This window comes from Diaphorina citri, unplaced genomic scaffold, assembly GCF_000475195.1.
Source record: "Diaphorina citri unplaced genomic scaffold, Diaci psyllid genome assembly version 1.1 scaffold81, whole genome shotgun sequence".
NCBI classification, from domain to species: Eukaryota; Metazoa; Arthropoda; class Insecta; order Hemiptera; family Psyllidae; genus Diaphorina; species Diaphorina citri.
This window is the reverse complement of record NW_007377518.1, coordinates 255,983-275,871: the sequence shown is the minus strand read 5'-3', so window position 1 is coordinate 275,871 and position 19,889 is coordinate 255,983. Positions and strand designations below refer to the sequence as shown.

General features: G+C 37.1%; 1 protein-coding gene and 1 long non-coding RNA gene across 2 annotated transcripts; both read right to left on the bottom strand.

Moving 5' to 3' along the window:
• Positions 1 to 299: 299 nt before the first annotated feature.
• LOC113473041 lies at positions 300 to 3,083 on the bottom strand. Its single transcript, XR_003395130.1, has 2 exons — positions 2,967 to 3,083; positions 300 to 857 (listed from the first exon to the last, which is right to left on the bottom strand). It is a non-coding gene; the product is annotated as an uncharacterized LOC113473041 (long non-coding RNA).
• A 1,163-nt stretch (positions 3,084 to 4,246) lies between these two features.
• LOC103522863 (6-phosphogluconolactonase-like) lies at positions 4,247 to 17,948 on the bottom strand. The gene is made up of 6 exons (XM_026832750.1): positions 17,924 to 17,948; positions 16,865 to 16,893; positions 15,814 to 15,817; positions 6,639 to 6,851; positions 5,864 to 6,177; positions 4,247 to 4,881 (listed from the first exon to the last, which is right to left on the bottom strand). The coding sequence occupies exons 1-6, from the start codon at positions 17,946 to 17,948 to the stop codon at positions 4,672 to 4,674; spliced, it is 795 nt and encodes a 264-aa protein (XP_026688551.1). The 3' UTR covers positions 4,247 to 4,671.
• Positions 17,949 to 19,889: the final 1,941 nt, after the last annotated feature.

The following is a 19,889-nucleotide window of genomic DNA, read 5'->3' as shown; positions in this document are numbered from 1 at the left end:
TGTGTACTGTGTGCAATAAGGAAAATCTAAACAAATAAAGGAGGTTCATAGATCATACCATACTGCTTGCACTAGCATGGTAAGTTGAATTTAGGACATGGAAGGAGCACAGATATTATTTCTGGGCGTCCTAAGGGTTTAAACCCAATCTCTCCAACACCGTGAAATGGGCATTTCACGAAAGTATGTAACTACATAATCGTAACGGACTGTGTTTAAGAAAAGTATTACAAAATTTCATGTTTTAAATTATATGGTTTCAAAAAATTCATATTCAAAATATGATCATTATTCTAAGTTGGCATTTTGCACCATGATTTTAATGGGAATTTTTCTACGAAAATATGACCCAAATCATGCTAAGTGTATGTGTACTGTGTGCAATAAGGAAAATATAAACAAATAAAGGAGGTTCATAGATCATACCATACTGCTTGTACTAGCATGGTAAGTTGAATTTAGGACATGGAAGGAGCCCGATATTATTTCTGGGCGTCCAAAGGGTTGAAACCCAATCTCTCCAACACCGTGAAATGGGCATTTCACGAAAGAAAAGTAAGGTAAATTTACTGGGAATCTCACAATGCAGGCAATATTAACGGGGGAACATTTTTGAACATTCCCTTGAAATATCTTACGTTTCCATTACCAGAGCCTTAATACTGTGCTTTGTTTTAATTCCTAATTCATTAAACAAAGATATTCATACCCCTCGTCAGAAGAAAGAAACCTTGAAATCCTGTGCTCTTTTGGCAGAATATAGGGTCCGTGTGGTGTCAGAATAGTTTCCTAGGGTAGAACTTCATCGGTGGACTCTCATCTTCATCATCGGAGATTGTGATCACGGACACCAGACCCTGTAAGAAGAGAGAAATCATAATAACTCTCGAACGATCTGTCCGGTTGGGACGAAATTTGGCAAACAAGTTGAACACCTTAGCAGCCTCCTAGGGGTGTTCTCTACCACTTAACCCTCAGAGATCCATCATTAGGGAGTCACATTCTCAAATACCTAATCAGGGTAAAAATTCATGCCATGGCTGATCTTGAACCTGTGTCTCCCGTTTACCAGGCGAGCGCTTTGACCACTACGCCACCAAGGCAGGTTGATGGATGTAACTGAATAAGAAGGTACTTGTTGTTTTGTTCATAGATTGGGTTTCCCAGATGACTTCCACTTCAGGGTTCAGAGGAGCGGGTATACTAGGAAGAAGAAGGGGAATATATTAAATTGTTTAAGATTTTTTTAGGGACATATACAATATACGTAGTACATAATATTTGATGGAGAGGATTGATTTCACTCTTTTCCCAAATTAAATGAGGGAAAAAATCAGTATACTGCCTGTAGCACTCAAAGGACCCTCCTGGTCAGTCCATATCCTATCCTAAAGCACTCAATACCAAAGGTGACCAAGACTCTAGAGTGGAATGTAACCGATAGGCAACGTTAACGCCGGAGGTGTTCACCCACTTGTCGTTCGGAGAAAATCATGTCGCCTGTAGTGAGAAAATGAAACACTCTCATTTAAATTACATTACCTACTGGCCATTCAGAAAAAAATTGGATGGAAATCACAATTGGGAATGGACCTTTCTTTTCAAGTAGGAGACCAATATTTAGACATTTAAAGAAATCTAGCGATCTTTATCTAGTTACTAAAACCATGCATATGAAGACAGGAGGTGTTCTCTACCACCTAACCCTCAGAGATCCATCATTAGGGAGTCACATTCTCAAATACCTAATCAGGGTAAAAATTCATGCCATGGCTGAGCTTGAACCTGTGTCTCCTGTTTACCAGGCGAGCGCTTTGACCACTACGCCACCAAGGCAGGTTGATGGATGTAACTGAATAAGAAGGTACTTGTTGTTTTGTTCATAGGGGTACATAGACTTACTTATTGTTTTGTTCATAAGGGTAATTAGATGGGGACGCACAATGAACATCGTTTCCTGATGGAATAATAGCATCCAGATCTTCATTCAAACGAGCTACCTGCTCACTTCTATTCACAAGACCTGTCGAACATAATAATCAACGATATAAAATTAATAATTCGCGCAGAGCTCGATTAATTTGGCCCAAAATCTAATCAATCCCAAGCAGGCTCAAAGTGTAGCGGCCTACAAAATTTGATTAAAAAATATATGTATTCTCGTAGCTCAAAGACAGGTGCTTGAACCTAAAGGGGATTTAGCTAATAATACTCTTACATAAAGAAATCTCTTACCTCTGCAGGCGACTTTGCTCTTTTGACTTTTTTGGAAAAGACCTCGTTTAACCTGAAACAAGACAATATGTTTGTAGAGTTTCTAAATTTCGGTAAACCAGCACCGGTCGACCAGTTTTTAAATTTCGTTTCTAAATAAAACCAGTTTCTAAATTTCGGTAAACAATGCTAATGACTCCAAATGGTTTCTTCATAAATTAATTTCAATATCAAGATAAACCCTTTATACCCTTGACAAATGGAGTGTACCTAAAGGCATTTGATTTATCCACTCGACAGCCTCAAAAAATCATGATACACAGACTGCAAATCATCTATCTGGAAAGGGTTAACACGATTAATTACTTACAGTCAAGCGGTCAGTTCGATTGATTTTAGTAATACCAGAGGCGGCAGAGCTAGGGTTTCCGTGGTTTTGTTTTGTCGAGTGAACAGGGGCGGTCTCTTGAGGAACCTGTAATAAATAAAAAGGTCACGGGTTCGATTTCCAGAGCCGACAAATATTTGAGCCGGTACATCAATTTTTCTGATACTCTGGTGTTGGCCCGCAGCCTCCTTGTGAGGACAATTGAGTACCTAGCTACTTTAATGGAGTAGCGTGTTTTCTTGGTCGAGCATGTGAAATAGCTGCTAAAGGGGTCACACTACAGGATGGGCATGCTACGACACAGACAAATTAATGCAGCAATTGTCTGGTTACTTGCTAATAAAATCGATAAAAAGAAACTTACGTTAGGTCTCATACGGTAACCATCTCGCGGCTGACTATCGCCTCGTAGTCCAGAGTTCGCACTCGACACCAGCGACATCTGTTCACTGTCTTGCGAACCAAAACGGTAACTCGTCCCGTGTGTACTTTCACCTTTAGAGGTAATCAGTATTTTTCGTTAGTACCTATTGACTATTGACCTTAAAACTAAAATGTGATTTTCTTAATACTTGTAGTTAGATGATTCCTTTGACTAAATTGAAGTTGTCATGCACACACAGACACACACACCTTCTACATAGGCTGAAGCTGCATAGAGTTGAAAAAGACCTTACTATAGCACAAAATGTTGGGACAAGACAAGCAAAGGTACAAAAACAAATGGGATTTTAAAGGGCTCTAACTTACCAGAAACTCCAATCTTGAATGAGTTACGAGCATAGATAGAAACTTTGGCGTTAAGTTCCAGTGAGCCAGCAAAGTTCTTTATTGCCTCCTCCACAGTATCAGCAACTGAAAGTTTAATATTGGGCTTGCTAGTGTTTACAGACATAGTAGGAAAGTAAGTTAGAAGTTTGACATTTATTTGTCAGGAAAAGAAAACTTGACATGAACAGATTCACAATTCAGAATATAGATTTGGGGGAAAAATAATAAAAAAAGTAGAGTAAAAAACTTTGAAATTAACAACGAACAACGGCGATAAGATAAGAATGTCCTTTCTTTTTTCTTTCCAGTTTCCACTTCCACTTCGCTCGTCCAATGCCACTATGCCACTGCAGACCCAAGAAAATATAAATTTTAAAATTTCCCGCTAAACAGGGAAATCACAAGTGCACAGTGTAGCGCAAACCGGGGTAAATGATGTGTTTTTAGATTGCAAATTTTTTCAACGGGTTACTTTCTGGTGTTACTTTGACCCAGCAACTAAACGGGTTAACGGGAAGTCTCTTCTAGCCCATCTGATTTGAGGCATACTACGAGATGTACATGCTACAGCACAGACCACACGAGTCTAATGTAGTAGTTTGTTAAATTCCTACGAAATAAAAACGGCGGTGAAACACCCATCCTTTTATTATTATAATTATTATAATTATTATTATTAGTATTATTATTATTATTATTATTATTATTATTATTATTATTATTATTATTATTATTATTATTATTATTATTATTATTATTATTATTATTATTATTTTTTTTTAGAAAAGGACTGAAACGTCCTGTCCCTTGATTATTACACTACTATGGGAAAACAGAGTTGTACAGTAAATAAAGAAATAAAACGACGGTAAGTAAATAACAAATGCAAAATAATCTTTATATGTTGTTCCTCAAGAATCACAGAATTACAAATGGAATGATCAAAGAATACTCTCTTTAAATTAGGTATAAAAAATACTACATAAGACTAAAATAAACATTTAATATGTCTACCCTGTAAAACCGTAAGTATAAGGTAGGTGATTTTTTACTTTTTTTTGTGGTAACAATGTTGCTCGTGGTTTTATATGTTCTTCACTTGAGTTGAAATTCTTAAGATCTCTGTTTTTTGTTTGATTGTGGATTTGTTTGTCGGATTTACTTACTTAAACGTTTTCCATCTTTTCTCTACTTTCTCATTTTCTTACTCCCATTACAGCGATCTCTTCCTCTCTCTCCCACCCCCTTTCTCTCTCTAATTCCTACCCTAAACCCTTCTCTCTCTCCTTCTGCCTCAATCAGTAGGCAATATCCCTTTCATTATCATTATTCCATAAGGGCGTGCAGGAGGTAAAGGCTTCGATTTCGGAACCCCATTCCTTCAGGATGGGTTCATTTCTGGGTATCAGTTTGCCAGCTTCGGCATCCAGGTACCATTCTACGTTACAGTTGGGCTCTGTAGCGTTAATGTAGAATCCGGGCAGTCGCTCGCAATCCACCAGAATGCGCTGGGAACAAACAAAACGTTAATGGAGAAGTATAAACAAGGTATATTCAATTCTAAACTAATCTACAGAGACTGAGCATCCCAGTATTTTTGTACAATATTTTCGAAATAAAATGCTGCGCAACACTACGAAAAAAAGGGCGGTGAAACACTATTTTATTATTACACTAGCTGAATTCCGTCGCTTCGCTCCGGAATCCCGCTAGTTCATCCCGAGGCAGGGCCAAACTTGTGGAAAAGGCATGGCCGAACTTGTAGTTATCAAACTAAAACTAAAAACATAAACGAAACTCAAATATTAGGCGAGCGAGGAAAAGTTTTCTCTCCCGCAGTCTCTGCACTCTGTGTATTTCTTGACGTTACAGTTGGGCTCTGTAGCGTTAATGTAGAATCCGGGCAGTCGCTCACAATCCACCAGAATGCGCTGGGAACAAACAAAACGTTAATGGAGAAGTATAAACAAGGTATATTCAATTCTAAACTAATCTACAGAGATATCCTGCACGGTACACGGAGGCAACACATGGTTTAAGTTAGCCGACAAAAGTAATAGTTGAAGGACGAAGTAAACGAACGGCAAATATTGATCTCTTGCACCTACATATATGTATTTTTTTAGAGATAGAATACCCGTGTACCTACTTTTCTTTCTTGTGGAAAAAGTGTTTTAAGTACCGTCATTTTATTTCTCTCCCTCCTCTAATTTTGTTCTATACCTACCCTTGTTTTTCCCCTTCTGGGACCTAGCCAAGAAAGGGACTTTTCAGTCTCATTCTGGCACTATAAACAGGGTATATTCTCTTCTATTATAATTTTTGTCTTCCTGTCCCTCTTACCTTAATAATGTCCGCCTTCCCTGCCCCGATCAGGTACAGGATAATATTCCTGGCCTTGTGTATGACGGGGAACGTAATCGTGACCCTCTCAGGGGGAGGTTGGTATATTCTCTTCTATTATAATTTTTGTCTTCCTGTCCCTCTTACCTTAATAATGTCTGCCTTCCCTGCCCCGATCAGGTACAGGATAATATTCCTGGCCTTGTGTATGACGGGGAACGTAATCGTGACCCTCTCAGGGGGAGGTTTGGGCGAGTCCTTAATGGGGGCCACCCACAGGGATCTCTCCTTGAGTAGGGGATGGTCCGGGAATAGGGAACATGTGTGCCCATCCGGTCCTAGACCGAGTAGAAGCGAGTCAAACCGGGGCCAATGGGCTTGGCCTGGGGGCAGGGGGTCTTTGAACTCGTACGGGAAGTGAGAGCGAATGGTTTGCTCGTAGTCCTTGGCAGCTTCTTCCACTGAAAAGAAAACAGAGTGTAAATACAACGGGGTGTAGAATGTAGATGGTTTGATTAAACAGCAGAGAATTGGGCATGAGCCTGCCTAGTTAGCTTGCAAGAGAGAGCTCCTGCCTTATAAGAGCCGGGGAAAATAAGGGTTGTATTCTGAATGCGCGCCTGCCTGGTAAGAGAGAGATCGCGGGTTTGATTCCAGACAGGGTAAAACAAGGTTCGACCTCGGAATGTTTCCCATGTCCAGTCTTCCTTCTCTCTTCGATTTCGGGAAGATAAAACCTTCTTTGTTAATTCCCTCTAAAAAGCATGGTTCAATCTGCTTTACTATGGTATGGACTCTATGGACATTGGACACTCACTTGAGACTAAAGACCATTTTGTGCTCGGGGTCATAAAGATTGGGAAGGCAAACTTATTTTAGAAGCTTTTTACTAATTTTAACCCATGATACAGATGATACTTACCAGGTAAAGAGGTGTTGACAGGCACAAACGACTCCTCTGTCAAGCCAGGGAATTTCCCAAGCAGAAGTTTCTTATAAACCCCAAATGTTGATTCTGGATGGTCATATGGGACCATCCTTTCATCACAGAAGAAAATTTTCCATTTGCTAAAGTCCGTGCGGACTTTGGGCAAGATGTCTTCGGCCAAAGCTTTTATCAAAGATCCACCTGAAATGAAGGAGACCAGCTTCTATAGAATTTAAAAAAAAAAACTTTCAGTAAAATCTACATAGTTATCTTCCCTAGCTGGACTATTTGTACACATAGGTGCCTATCCCTATGTTTCAATGTAAAAAGAATCTTTTATAAAATTCAAGTAGGTACCTGATGTCATAAACGAGGTTCCTGCTTACTGTGAGAGATTGAAACTGATCAAATATTGCTACTTAGATGAACATAGATAGGAGACAAAAACAATTTAATAAACTAAAAGATGTAGGTACTTACAAGATTGACAAGACAAAACACCAGGCAGGTTCATGCTGAAGCTGAACAAGTCACCAAATGCAAACACCATGCAGAAATGAAATTTACAAATTTTTAGGTCATTAAGAGTGATTAAAAAAAAAATGTTTGGTGCAGGATTACTTCATATTTACAAATTAATACAAAATAAAAAAGAAATTTAAGTGCTAGAAAATGCTGTATAAGGTTAAATACAAATTACACCTGGTGTTAAAGAAGGTGTAATTTGCCAGAATTAGAAAAGAGGAAACACTATCACCATAGGTAAAATAAGATAAGGAATTAAGAAAAGGTTAAAAAAAATGTTTGGTGCAGGATTACTTCATATTTACAAATTAATACAAAATAAAAGAAGAAATTTAAGTGCTAGAAAATGCTGTATAAGGTTAAATACAAATTACACCCGGTGTTAAAGAAGGTGTAATTTGCCAGAATTAGAAAAGAGGAAACACTATCACCATAGGTAAAATAAGATAAGGAATTAAGAAAAGGTTATAAAAAAATATGCAAGAAGCCTTTATTTATAGTTAAAACAAAGTGCTCTATTTATAGCATGGTTAAAGCATAACAAAGTTCAAACAAGCAATACCTAGTGGCTTATGCCCAGTTTCAAATCAGCTCTAAGTAATAGACTTACTGCTGGTCAAGCAATATCTGATGGGTAAATAAGTACATGCTAATTAAAAAAAAATAATTAGCTAAAGCTGATATTTTGTTTTCTTTTGCTTCTGTTTGCTCAAGCCTCTAGTTGATTTTTAAATGAACTGTAAAACCAAGCATTACAGTTAGGGAGTTAGAACATAAAAGTTGAATGCACTGGCAAGTGATTCCTACTTTATGCCACAGCATAAAATGTGTAAGTATTTCTTATAGTCTTATACCTACATGCAAAGGAATTATTATATTATTTGACATAGTAAAATAGGTAAGCAGAACATATTTTAGGAAAGCAATATTATTTAATGCAGAACCATACAACCTCTCAACACCTTTCACTATCATTCAAGGTGACTTCAAAATTGATCTTGATCTAAAAAATTGTCTTTACATAGGAACCTAAGTAAGTACTATCATTGCCAAAACCTGGATGTTAAATTACCCACTTAAGTACCTACGTTTTTCAAATGTCCTTACATGCTGTGAATGTACTTTCACCTTTAGAGGTAATCAGTATTTTTCGTTAGTACCTATTGACCTTGTAAGGTCTGATCTAAAACTTTCAACAAAACTAAAATGTGATTTTCTTAATAACTACTTGTAGGTAGATGATTCCTTTGACTAGATTGAAGTTGTCATGCACACACACACACACCTTCTACATAGGCTGAAGCTGCATAGAGTTGAAAAAGACCTTACTATAGCACAAAATGTTGGGACAAGACAAGCAAAGGTGTTGGCCCAGTGCCTTTCATTGGGGACTATTGTGTATTTCCTCACTCATCTGAAGAGTGAGGGAAGGAGTGGGAGAGAGTAGGGGATGGAGAGAGATGGACTTGCTAAGACCCAGGCAGTGAGCCTCACAAGGACAAGGTATGTGAATCTAGAGTTTAGACCCTTGACAAATGGAGTGTGTCTGAAGGCATGTAGGTACATCATGTGTTCCAATCCACTCGACCACTAAAATAGATAGCGCTGGGTCTTCTTACCTGACGCAACTTATCAGAGTTCACACTGCGTAACTTGTACTTGTTCAGATCTTTTCTCTTCTTCAGCACCTCATAATGTGTTCCAATCCACTCGACCACTAAAATAGATAGCGCTGGGTCTTCTTACCTGACGCAACTTATCAGAGTTCACGCTGCGTAACTTGTACTTGTTCAGATCTTTTCTCTTCTTCAGCACCTTGGGTTTGCTATATCTTCTATCGGAGAAATCCATGGTCCCTCACTACTGGGAAAGGTGTTCGATTTCACTGAAAGAAATGGAAGCAACATAGACAAAGGCGGGCATGCAAGTGAGGGTTGGCGTGCGGGCGTGTAACATGCAAAAGATTGTATCAGCGTGCGTATATACATGCAATCAGGAAGAAGTGTCCTATCTAATAGTAATGGGGATTGGGGAGACAGTTAGACCAGTGGTAACGCGCTTACTTGTCATGCAGAAGGTAACGATTTCGATGCCCACCATCGACGAAAATTTGTACGTCTTGTTTTTAGATTGCAAATTTTTTCAACGGGTTACTTTCTGGTGTCTCGTGTTGACCCAGCAACTAAACGGGTTAACGGGAAGTCTCTTCTAGCCCATCTGATTTGAGGCATACTACGAGATGTACATGCTACAGCACAACATGCAAGTGAGGATTGGCGTGCGGGCGTGTAACATGCAAAAGATTGTATCAGCGTGAGTATATATGTACATTAAATCAGGAAGGAGTGTCCTATCTAATAGTAATGGGGATTGGGGAGACGGTTAGACCAGAGGTAACGCACTTGCTTGCCATGCAGAAGGTAACGATTTCGATGCCCACCATCGACGAAAATTTGTACTTGTTTTTAGATTGCAAATTTCGTACAATCGTATATACATGCAATCAGGAAGAAGTGTCCTATCTAATAGTAATGGGGATTGGGGAGACGGTTAGACCAGTGGTAACGCACTTGCTTGCCATGCAGAAGGTAACGATTTCGATGCCCACCATCGACGAAAATTTGTACTTGTTTTTAGATTGCAAATTTCCAAGTCCACTTTTTTAATTTTCTTGAAATATAATAAATTTCAATTTATCATGATATTTTATTGACTTATTGTTCATTTTTATAATTTTTAAAATGATTTTTAGTAACCTAGTACTCTTTCAATCAGCAAAAATACCCTCGTTTTATTTTATGAATTTAGTAACATTTCCATTTCATTTATTTGCAGGGTGGCAACAGTGCTTCTTATCGTCCATGACCTTGACCTCCATTTTAAATTTTTGAACCGACATTTGACAAGTTCTATCAAATTATCAATGCACTTGTGCACGTGTTTTGCATTTATTATTTTTATTATTTATTCCCTGTATTTGAAATTAAATCCTGCATTTCCGTACGCATTTTATCACCTTATCAACTTCATCTTCAGTGGGGGTTTAAAATGGAGAAGCATGATAGCAGATACGACCTAATTACAATGAATTACCAGTAAGTATCTGTATCTCACAGGTTTCAAAACTCTTCCTATGATGTCAAGTTGTTAAGGTTTGTGTGAACGATTACCCCTACGTTCACTTTGATAGGTACTTTTCAGTTTTACAACTTTTACAGGTAGCTGTTAATCTGCCCCCATGAGCACAACAATGTCCCCAAATTGACATTATTTTATGGTTTGGTATTTCACCTCTGGCTAGATTATGTTAAATGTAAAAAGTTCTGGCCCCATGAGCACAACAATGTCCCCAAATTGACATTATTTTATGGTTTGGTATTTCACCTCTGGCTAGATTATGTTAAATGTAAAAAGTATATCCTATTTCTTGGTGAGTACAAAATGAAATTTCTCCCAAAAAGAACCACCTAACCCAATTTCTCCCATAGTTCATCTTGGACTGCCCATCTGATAAGGGTTGGGAAAAGCCAACAGATTGGTGTCTGGATAAGTGACCATCTGGGCTATTATGTGCTGCTGGACAGTTGCTGACTTTTCCAGCCCTGCTCAGGGGTGAGATCAATGTGAGTAGCTGATGGGTAGTGTGTTAATAAATGGAGTGTATAACTCCCATTGTGAGAGCACCTTAGATTTTAAAAGTGAATTAAAACTTCTAACCAATCTTCTTTTCAGATTTCATCCTAGCTTGATAAAGACAGCAACCCACCAAGAAGTTATGAATCCCAAACACAAACCAGGTACCTATGATTCATCTGATAAATTTGATACCTGAGGTAAAGCTTTTCCAGACTATATTTGTAAAGTTGAAGCTTTTTTGTATGGATTCCCTATAAAATGTACCTACAGCTTTATCTGCATTTGTAGGGGCAGGGTTCTCCTGAAGACCTGAAGGAGCATGGAAGACCATTTTTCTCAAAGTTAGTGTAAACTCTCTTTTCAAACCAGAGAGAAAACCCCTGCTTTTTCATTTCTTTACAGAGCACTGGTATGGCATACCTATTTGTCAGGAAACAAGACCACAATTCCCACAGGTTGTCCTAGGACATTTGGAATGTCTAAAAATAGTGAGAATTGCTGGATTGAGTCGACTGGTGTTTTGAAACTATCTCAACTCAACCATGATTGAGGTAAGTTGACTTATAAAAAGAATATAAGTAAGCAAGTATAAGGTCTTAAATAAGGCCACCCTTGGCATGATTGAGCATGTGGTGTCAGAACAATTAAGTACAGTCCAAATAGGTAGGTTTTTTTTTCTTCTATTACTTAGGCTAGCTAAGCATTTCCAAGGGGTTTGTGGGTATGATCTGTGTCTTTTCTGCCATGACATGTTCTCTTGTCTCTTGTTGCATTTTACCTACTTATGGTTTGAATAATTTTTCAGCCAAATTTTATTATAAAGAAGGTACTTACCTACCTCCTACAGTCTTTCTTCTCTCTTCGATTTCGGGACGATAAGACCATAGCAGTTACAGTTCCCTCTGTCAAACCTCTTAAAAAAAAGAAAAAAAAAATTAAACAAACAGAACATGAATTCAAGTAAACAGAACAAACAGAACAGAATTGAAAATTGAAAGTAGGTAAAATCAGATAATCTAACAGCTTATACCAATTGCCATTGCCACACTCCAAGCAGAAAAAGGCCCAATTTAAGAACATTACATCACAAAATTTACGTGTAATGTGCTATCAGATTATCATCACAATAAGAAAGTAAGTGCAATTAGGTCTGAAGGTAAGTACTGGTACCGCCTACCGTTTTATACGTTAGAAAGTTAACTCTTAATTCCCTACACTTATGGATAATATTCAAAGTTTTCACATAGGTAGGGCGTAGGGCAAGGTAAGGGCACGCACATTCCCATTTATCTTGTGCCGAAAATTTGATAACAAAGTCAAACACGTGAAAAAGTAGAACGTTCGAAAATTGTTTACAATTTGGAGTTTCTATGACAACGTTTTAACTTTTTTCACGAAAGTTTAATAGGAAACACGAAAGTTTTGTGCGTCAGGTAGAGCGAGGAAGGGTTTTCTTCTTGTCTTAGAGAAGAGAGAGAGAGAAAAAAAAATGCAAAGTGCATCCTCACTCTAATTTCCACGCTTGAACTTTCTGTTCCACAAACATAATTTCACATTGTCAGTGTCTTTTTCCATGGGCCAAGGTATACGAAGTTGCCACAAGATCGACCAGCCCACGTTGTTTTATCAGACTGATGTTATTTATGGAAGGCATGTTCTTGAATCATACTATTGAGGTTTGCTAGTAATGTTTGATGTCATTTTCAGCAACAGAGCACAATCTTGAAGGCATTTAGACTGGTCACATCTGTCAACAAAGGCTTATTTGCTTCTATTTTGAGATCCTTATCATACTAGCTTATTTAACTCTTGTGTCAAAAAACGTCACATAGGTGTGTACCCATGTGCTCTGATGGAAATTTAGAAATGTAAGTAACTTGATAGTTTGAAACGCCCAATGTCAACTGAGGCAACTGTCACATCAAATAGGTTCAAAAGATAAATGGATGAGAGAATTAAGAGACAAACGTATGACTTTTTGATATGTTGAGTGTCTCGTCAACTTTTTTTCCCTTCGGCACCGCTTTTGCATTATTCCAAGGCATTTCTTACTATTTTTCTATTCCTTTTCCTTACATTTATTCGACTTTTACTTTAATTTTGCTGCTCATCCATCTTTTATCACGCTTAGGCATTTTTAGGGACATGCCTTTTCGTTTATAATATAATTTTTTTTTCATATTATAAACAAAAATGTTCCCGAATTCTGATCTCATTCTAATACGTCATCTGCTAGATACTCTTACATAGTAATTACATAGGAAGTATTGAAATATGATTTCTCAGAAAGGCAATTAGTGGCAAATGAGCTGAACTCCCCAGCTACCAGACCCATTTAATTTGGAAAGTAAAACTTTACTACTTACTAGTACCCATTGGGTACTACTCTAACGTGGTGCTATGCTATATTAAAGTGCTGAAATAAAGAGTAAGAGACGCATGTCCTACCCTCGACAGTCTAAATAAAGCACTTGAAACATCATGATAGGAACGTTGAAACTATCAAAGTCGTAGACATTAAAAGGTTGCTCTCCTATATAAATTCATTAAAACTTTCGACAGTAAAAGTGGGTAATTAACCAAGCACCACGCTTTCTACTTCGGGTAATGGCACATATTTGAGATTTCTACGCAAAGCACGTAGCAAAAGTTATCAACGTAGATAGAGTTGGGAGCTACCGAGCTACTATCGTTCCAAGAAGATGACGTTTTTACCAGGTAGTTAGTCAGGTACCTACTTCCTTTCCGTGTTATTTATTATGCATTTTAGGAAAGATAAGGTCGAGAAAGACTTGAGAGAAAGGAGGAGGCGTTAGATAGCAAAAATTATTAGCTAGAGTTGGAAGCTACTGTCGTTTCAAGAGATGACGTTTTTACCAGGTAGTAAGTCAGGTACTTTCCTGATTACCTTCCCGTGTTATTTATTATGTATTTTAGGATAGATAAAGTTGAGAAAGACTTGAGAGAAGGAATGGAAAAGGGAGGAGGCGTTAAATAAAGGGACAGGATAAATGAAGATGCAGTAAAAGAATGAGAAGATAAGGACGTTAGGAGTTCAGGATGAAGTAGAAAACAGGTGGTTGGTTTTGCATTCACACTCACAGTAGATTAAAATATCCCTACGCATTCAACTGCAAATGTTTCTACTCAATGATTCTTTAATTTGCTTACTTGTTTTATTAGGTAGGTAGGTAGGTAGCTAGGTAGGTACCAGGTACAAATAAACGTAAAAAATGTTTAAAACACCTAAATTTCAGTGACCCACCATAATAGTTAAGTTACAGTAGTAAAATAAGCATTTCAAACAAATGTCAAATTTTATTGTGCGCTGTTATTGTCAACTCATATTTTCGTAGTGTCTGAATTTCTAGTTTCCACTGCCTCTCTTGCAATTTGCAATATTGTCCTATTTGCATTAAACGTAGTGCCAAAATCAGGAATCGTAGTGCAGTTAAATCCTTCGATTTTCAGTGTGGTGTTTTCTCCGTGAGTTTTCTAAACATGAGCCCAGAAAGTGTGAAATTTAGTGATTCCTGTAATCCAAGAGGTTCAAGGAAATAGTTTCTAGTTTTGAGGATTTGGGAACCTCATCTCATTGCAATATTGTCCTATTTGCATTAAACGTAGTGCCAAAATCAGGAATCGTAGTGCAGTTAAATCGTTCGATTTTCAGTGTGGTGTTTTCTCCGTGAGTTTTCCAAACATGACCCCAGAAAGTGTGAAATTTAGTGATTCCTGTAATCCAAGAGGTTCAAGGAAATAGTTTCTAGTTTTGAGGATTTGGGAACCTCATCTCCTAGCAGCTAAAGGGTAAGCCATCCATCATTCTGTTAAGTTGTTTTACAGTCTGTACCGTAAGCCGCGAATTACCAAATAATTTTTGAGAACCTCGAGAATCGAGATAATATCCACATGATAATTCTTGGGTACTTACCTAGGTATGCATTGTCATCAGTGGTCCATAAATTTGAAATTATTTTTCTCCAGTTCCTACTTTTCAGGTACCTATCTGTGTACCTAAAAAGCTAGTTCGGGACATCATCTAGGTTTCTCCCAAAAATGAATAATTTATGATTTCATATTCATAACATCTAGAATTGCAGATACACCGTGTCGAAATTTTTACTAATTACTTCTGCTCAACTTGAAAGTTCATTTTTAGTATGAGAAACAACTTTTCTAATTTATTGTCACCAGCTTTTTATTATTTTCAACTGAAAAGGTTTTCTATCTTCCCATCATTCACGCTGGATATTAAAACTTTCTCGCTTCCCTTTTCATTTTTACTAATCACTTCTGCTCAACTTGAAAGTTCATTTTTAGTATGAGAAACAACTTTTCTAATTTATTTTCACCAGCTTTTTATTATTTTCAACTGAAAAGGTTTTCTATCTTCCCATCATTCACGCTGGATATTAAAACTTTCTCGCTTCCCTTTTTAATAACACATCGAATCACTAAGCAGGAAAAAGTCTGCCAAAATAGAACAGATTGATATAATAACTTCTGGCAAACTTTATTAAGAAAAGTCTGTGCGAACAATCTTTTTCCCTCCTAATTCTGTTTTTATTATACCCATACCTTACCTTATCATCCAGTCCTCCCTGCGAATCTTGGAACTTGCCTTTGCTCATCCAATCTCATCTTTCATACTTTATCACTTTCCAGTTTTTGAGCAACACATTGGCTTCTCTAGCTTGAGATATTTCATCACTTTCATTTCAGTTTTAGGAAAATTTAATATTTTTATTCTTACTGTCCATTTTCACTTTTCGAAATAGGTATGAAGAAGGAGGAGGAGGAGGAGGAGAAGAAGAAGAAGAAGAAGAAGAAGAAGAAGAGGAAGAAGAAGAAGAAGAAGAAGAAGAAGAAGAAGAAGTAGACGACGACGAAAAAGAAAAAATAGTTAGGTACAGTCCACGTCAACTGGGAAGTCCGATGGAAGCGCATGGAGGGGAACCGCAACTTCTCAACTGTAAGTCGGACAGTTCTAGCATCTCTAGTACCCCTCCCTCTTTCAGTCCCTATCATTCCCCACATCCTCCTCCTAATGCCTATTGTTTTGAGAGCTGAGAGCTACTTTAAAAGTCGTCTTCATTTTTCATATTTCTGCAGCAAAACGAACCACAATTCCCACAGGTTGTCCTAGTCCTAGGACACTTGGAATGTCTAAAAATAGTGAGAATTGCTGGATTGAGTTGACTGGTGTTTTGAAACTATCTCAACTCAACCATGATTGAGGTAAGTTGACTTATAAAAAGAAAGCTATGCTATAAGTATATAAGTAAGCAAGTAGGTATAAGGTCTTAAATAAGGCCACCCTTGGCATGATTGAGCATGTGGTGTCAGAACAATAACAGTCCAAATAGGTAGGTTCTTTTTTTCCATTAGGATACCTAAGCATTTCCAAGGGGTTTGTGGGTATGATCTGTGTCTTTTCTGCCATGACATGGTCTTTTGTCTCTTGTTGCATTTTACCTACTTATGGTTTGAATAATTTTTCAGCCAAATTTTATTATAAAGAAGGTACTTACCTACCTCCTACCTTTTGATATAGGTATTATTCTGTCAGATAATCGAACAGCTTATACCAATTGCCATTGCCACACTCCAAGCAGAAAAAGGCCCAATTTAGGAACATTACATCGCAAAATTTACGTGTAATGTGCTATCAGATTATCATCACGATAAGAAAGTAAGTGCAATTAGGTCTGAAGGTAAGTACTGGTACCGCCTACCGTTTTATACGTTAGAAAGTTAACTTTTAATTCCCTACACTTATGGATAATATTCAAAGTTTTCACATAGGTAGGGCGTAGGGCAAGGTAAGGGCACGCACATTCCCATTTATCTTGTGCCGAAAATTTGATAACAAAGTCAAACACGTGAAAAAGTAGAACGTTCGAAAATTGTTTACAATTTGGAGTTTCTATGACAACGTTTTAACTTTTTTCACGAAAGTTTAATAGGAAACACGAAAGTTTTGTGCGTCCATGTTCTTGAATCATACTATTGAGGTTTGCTAGTAATGTTTGATGTCATTTTCAGCAACAGAGCACAATCTTGAAGGCATTTAGACTGGTCACATCTGTCAACAAAGGCTTATTTGCTTCTATTTTGAGATCCTTATCATACTAGCTTATTTAACTCTTGTGTCAAAAAACGTCACATAGGTGTGTACCCATGTGCTCTGATGGAAATTTAGAAATGTAAGTAACTTGATAGTTTGAAACGCCCAATGTCAACTGAGGCAACTGTCGCATCAAATAGGTTCAAAAGATAAATGGATAAGAGACAAAATTGTGCGTCAGGTAGAGCGAGGAAGGGTTTTCTTCTTGTCTTAGAGAAGAGAGAGAAAAATGCAAAGTGCATCCTCACTCTAATTTCCACGCTTGAACTTTCTGTTCCACAAACATAATTTCACATTGTCAGTGTCTTTTTTTCGGTCTGATGGAAAACATGCGTGTTTTATCGAGTGCAAAATCGAAAAAGTTCGAGTGACTCGAAAGTGATTTTTTTTTGTATGTTACCCTCACGTTTTTCTTTGTAAAATAAAATTTTCCAATTTTCCCCCTTTTTTTACGCTAATTTCGCTAATTTCATTTAGGTACTTCGTCAATTTAATCATTAAGTTTTAATGTTCAAAAACATATGACAATCAAAAAACTGCAAGTGTTATAAACACGTTAATACATAGGTATATTACACTACCGATTTGTTGTTTTACCGTAAAACTTTCGTTGTGATTTACGGTTTTACGGGCCGTGTGAGACTTACGATACGGCTTACGATCGAAAAAATATACTTCGTCAATTTAATCATTAAGTTTTAATGTTCAAAAACATACGACAATCAAAAAACTGCAAGTGTTATAAACACGTTAATACATAGGTATATTACACTACCAATTTGTTGTTTTACCGTAAAACTTTCGTTGTGATTTACGGTTTTACGGGCCGTGTGAGACTTACGATACGGCTTACGATCGAAAAAATGTAAATAACTATAAAATTCTGTTACTTAGAGTATTTTTTTCTTTTTCTTGAATAATTCGTGTCAAATGTCAGGTGATTGTCATGCTGCCTTCAACCTAAGTATTGTCATGGTAAATTACTTACAGATGCGTTGGGAGCCATGCCTCATAGTACCAGAAAAAAGCAGAATTTTTGTCTTAATAGGTAATAATAATGGACTTGGGTTCAAGGGAATCACTAAACTATCGCAGTCGTAGCAAGTTAATATCTGATACATTTCCTGCCACCCTATACTGATGAGATTATGACTATTAACATTGTAGACATTAAAAGGTTGCTCTCCTATATAAATTCATTAAAACTTTCGACAATAAAAGTGGGTAATTAACCAAGCACCACACTTTCTACTTCGGGTAATGGCACATATTTGAGATTTCTACACAAAGCACGTAGCAAAAGTTATCAACGTACCTAGATAGAGTTGGGAGCTACTATCGTTCCAAGAAGATGACGTTTTTACCAGGTAGTTAGTCAGGTACTTACCCTCCCGTGTTATTTATTATGCATTTTAGGAAAGATAAGGTCGAGAAAGACTTGAGAGAAAGGAGGAGGCGTTAGATAGCAAAAATTATTAGCTAGAGTTGGAAGCTACTGTCGTTTCAAGAGATGACGTTTTTACCAGGTAGTAAGTCAGGTACTTACCTGATTACCTTCCCGTGTTATTTATTATGTATTTTAGGATAGATAAAGTTGAGAAAGACTTGAGAGAAGGAATGGAAAAGGGAGGAGGCGTTAAATAAAGGGACAGGATAAATGAAGATGCAGTAAAAGAATGAGAAGATAAGGACGTTAGGAGTTCAGGATGAAGTAGAAAACAGGTGGTTGGTTTTGCATTCACACTCACAGTAGATTAAAATATCCCTACGCATTCAACTGCAAATGTTTCTACTCAATGATTCTTTAATTTGCTTACTTGTTTTATTAGGTAGGTAGGTAGGTAGCTAGGTAGGTACCAGGTACAAATAAACGTAAAAAATGTTTAAAACACCTAAATTTCAGTGACCCACCATAATAGTTAAGTTACAGTAGTAAAATAAGCATTTCAAACAAATGTCAAATTTTATTGTGCGCTGTTATTGTCAACTCATATTTTCGTAGTGTCTGAATTTCTAGTTTCCACTGCCTCTCTTGCAATTTGCAATATTGTCCTATTTGCATTAAACGTAGTGCCAAAATCAGGAATCGTAGTGCAGTTAAATCCTTCGATTTACGAGTATATCAATTATGTGACTACATTTCACTATTCCAAATTTCATTTTACTATCAAATTTTAATTTTTTACTTTGGCTGAATTTCATTTATTGGCAAACCAATGGAGAGTTGGTGCATAGGAGACACTCTAATTAGCTAATTACCATTGCCAAATTGGTTGTCGAGATAAAAGTTTAGCCATTAAACTGAGACCTCATTCACTCGGTCACCAGTAGTGCATATTTTCCTTTAATATTTTATTTAATGTCTCTTCCTGGTTTTCCATTGTCATCCCTACTCATACAGCTACCTTATCTGTTCCGAGTCGCCACTCCTTTTGTTTCAATCCCGTGGGAATATCTGGAAGTTTTCGTGGTAAAGTTTACAGCTCAACTTGCTTTGGGGAATACACAGAGTTCCAATTATTTCCGTGTCCCTTGAAAGTTCCACTGTGTTACCCACAATCTAGCATAGTTCTGCTTTATTACCCGCAATGCACAGTAGTAAGATTAGTTTCGCAACAGTACAACTGTTTAGGTGAATAGATAGGTTTGTGCTTGGATGCAACGCATTCATATTTCATACCAAGGACACCAAATTCTTATGAATGTTGGTTTGGTGTTCAGCTTTAGGAAAAGTTCTCCAAAACACACGAATTTGATCCTTTTATTTATTTGACTATTTTTTTTTGTCCAATATTATCCATTATTTTGAGCATTTACAAATTTTCCAATCTGATTTCAGATTTCTTAGTGTGTAATACCTATAACAAAATTTCCAACTAAGTTCAACATTTTTTTTTGTCCAATATTATCCATTATTTGAGCATTTACAAATTTTCCAATCTGATTTCAGATTT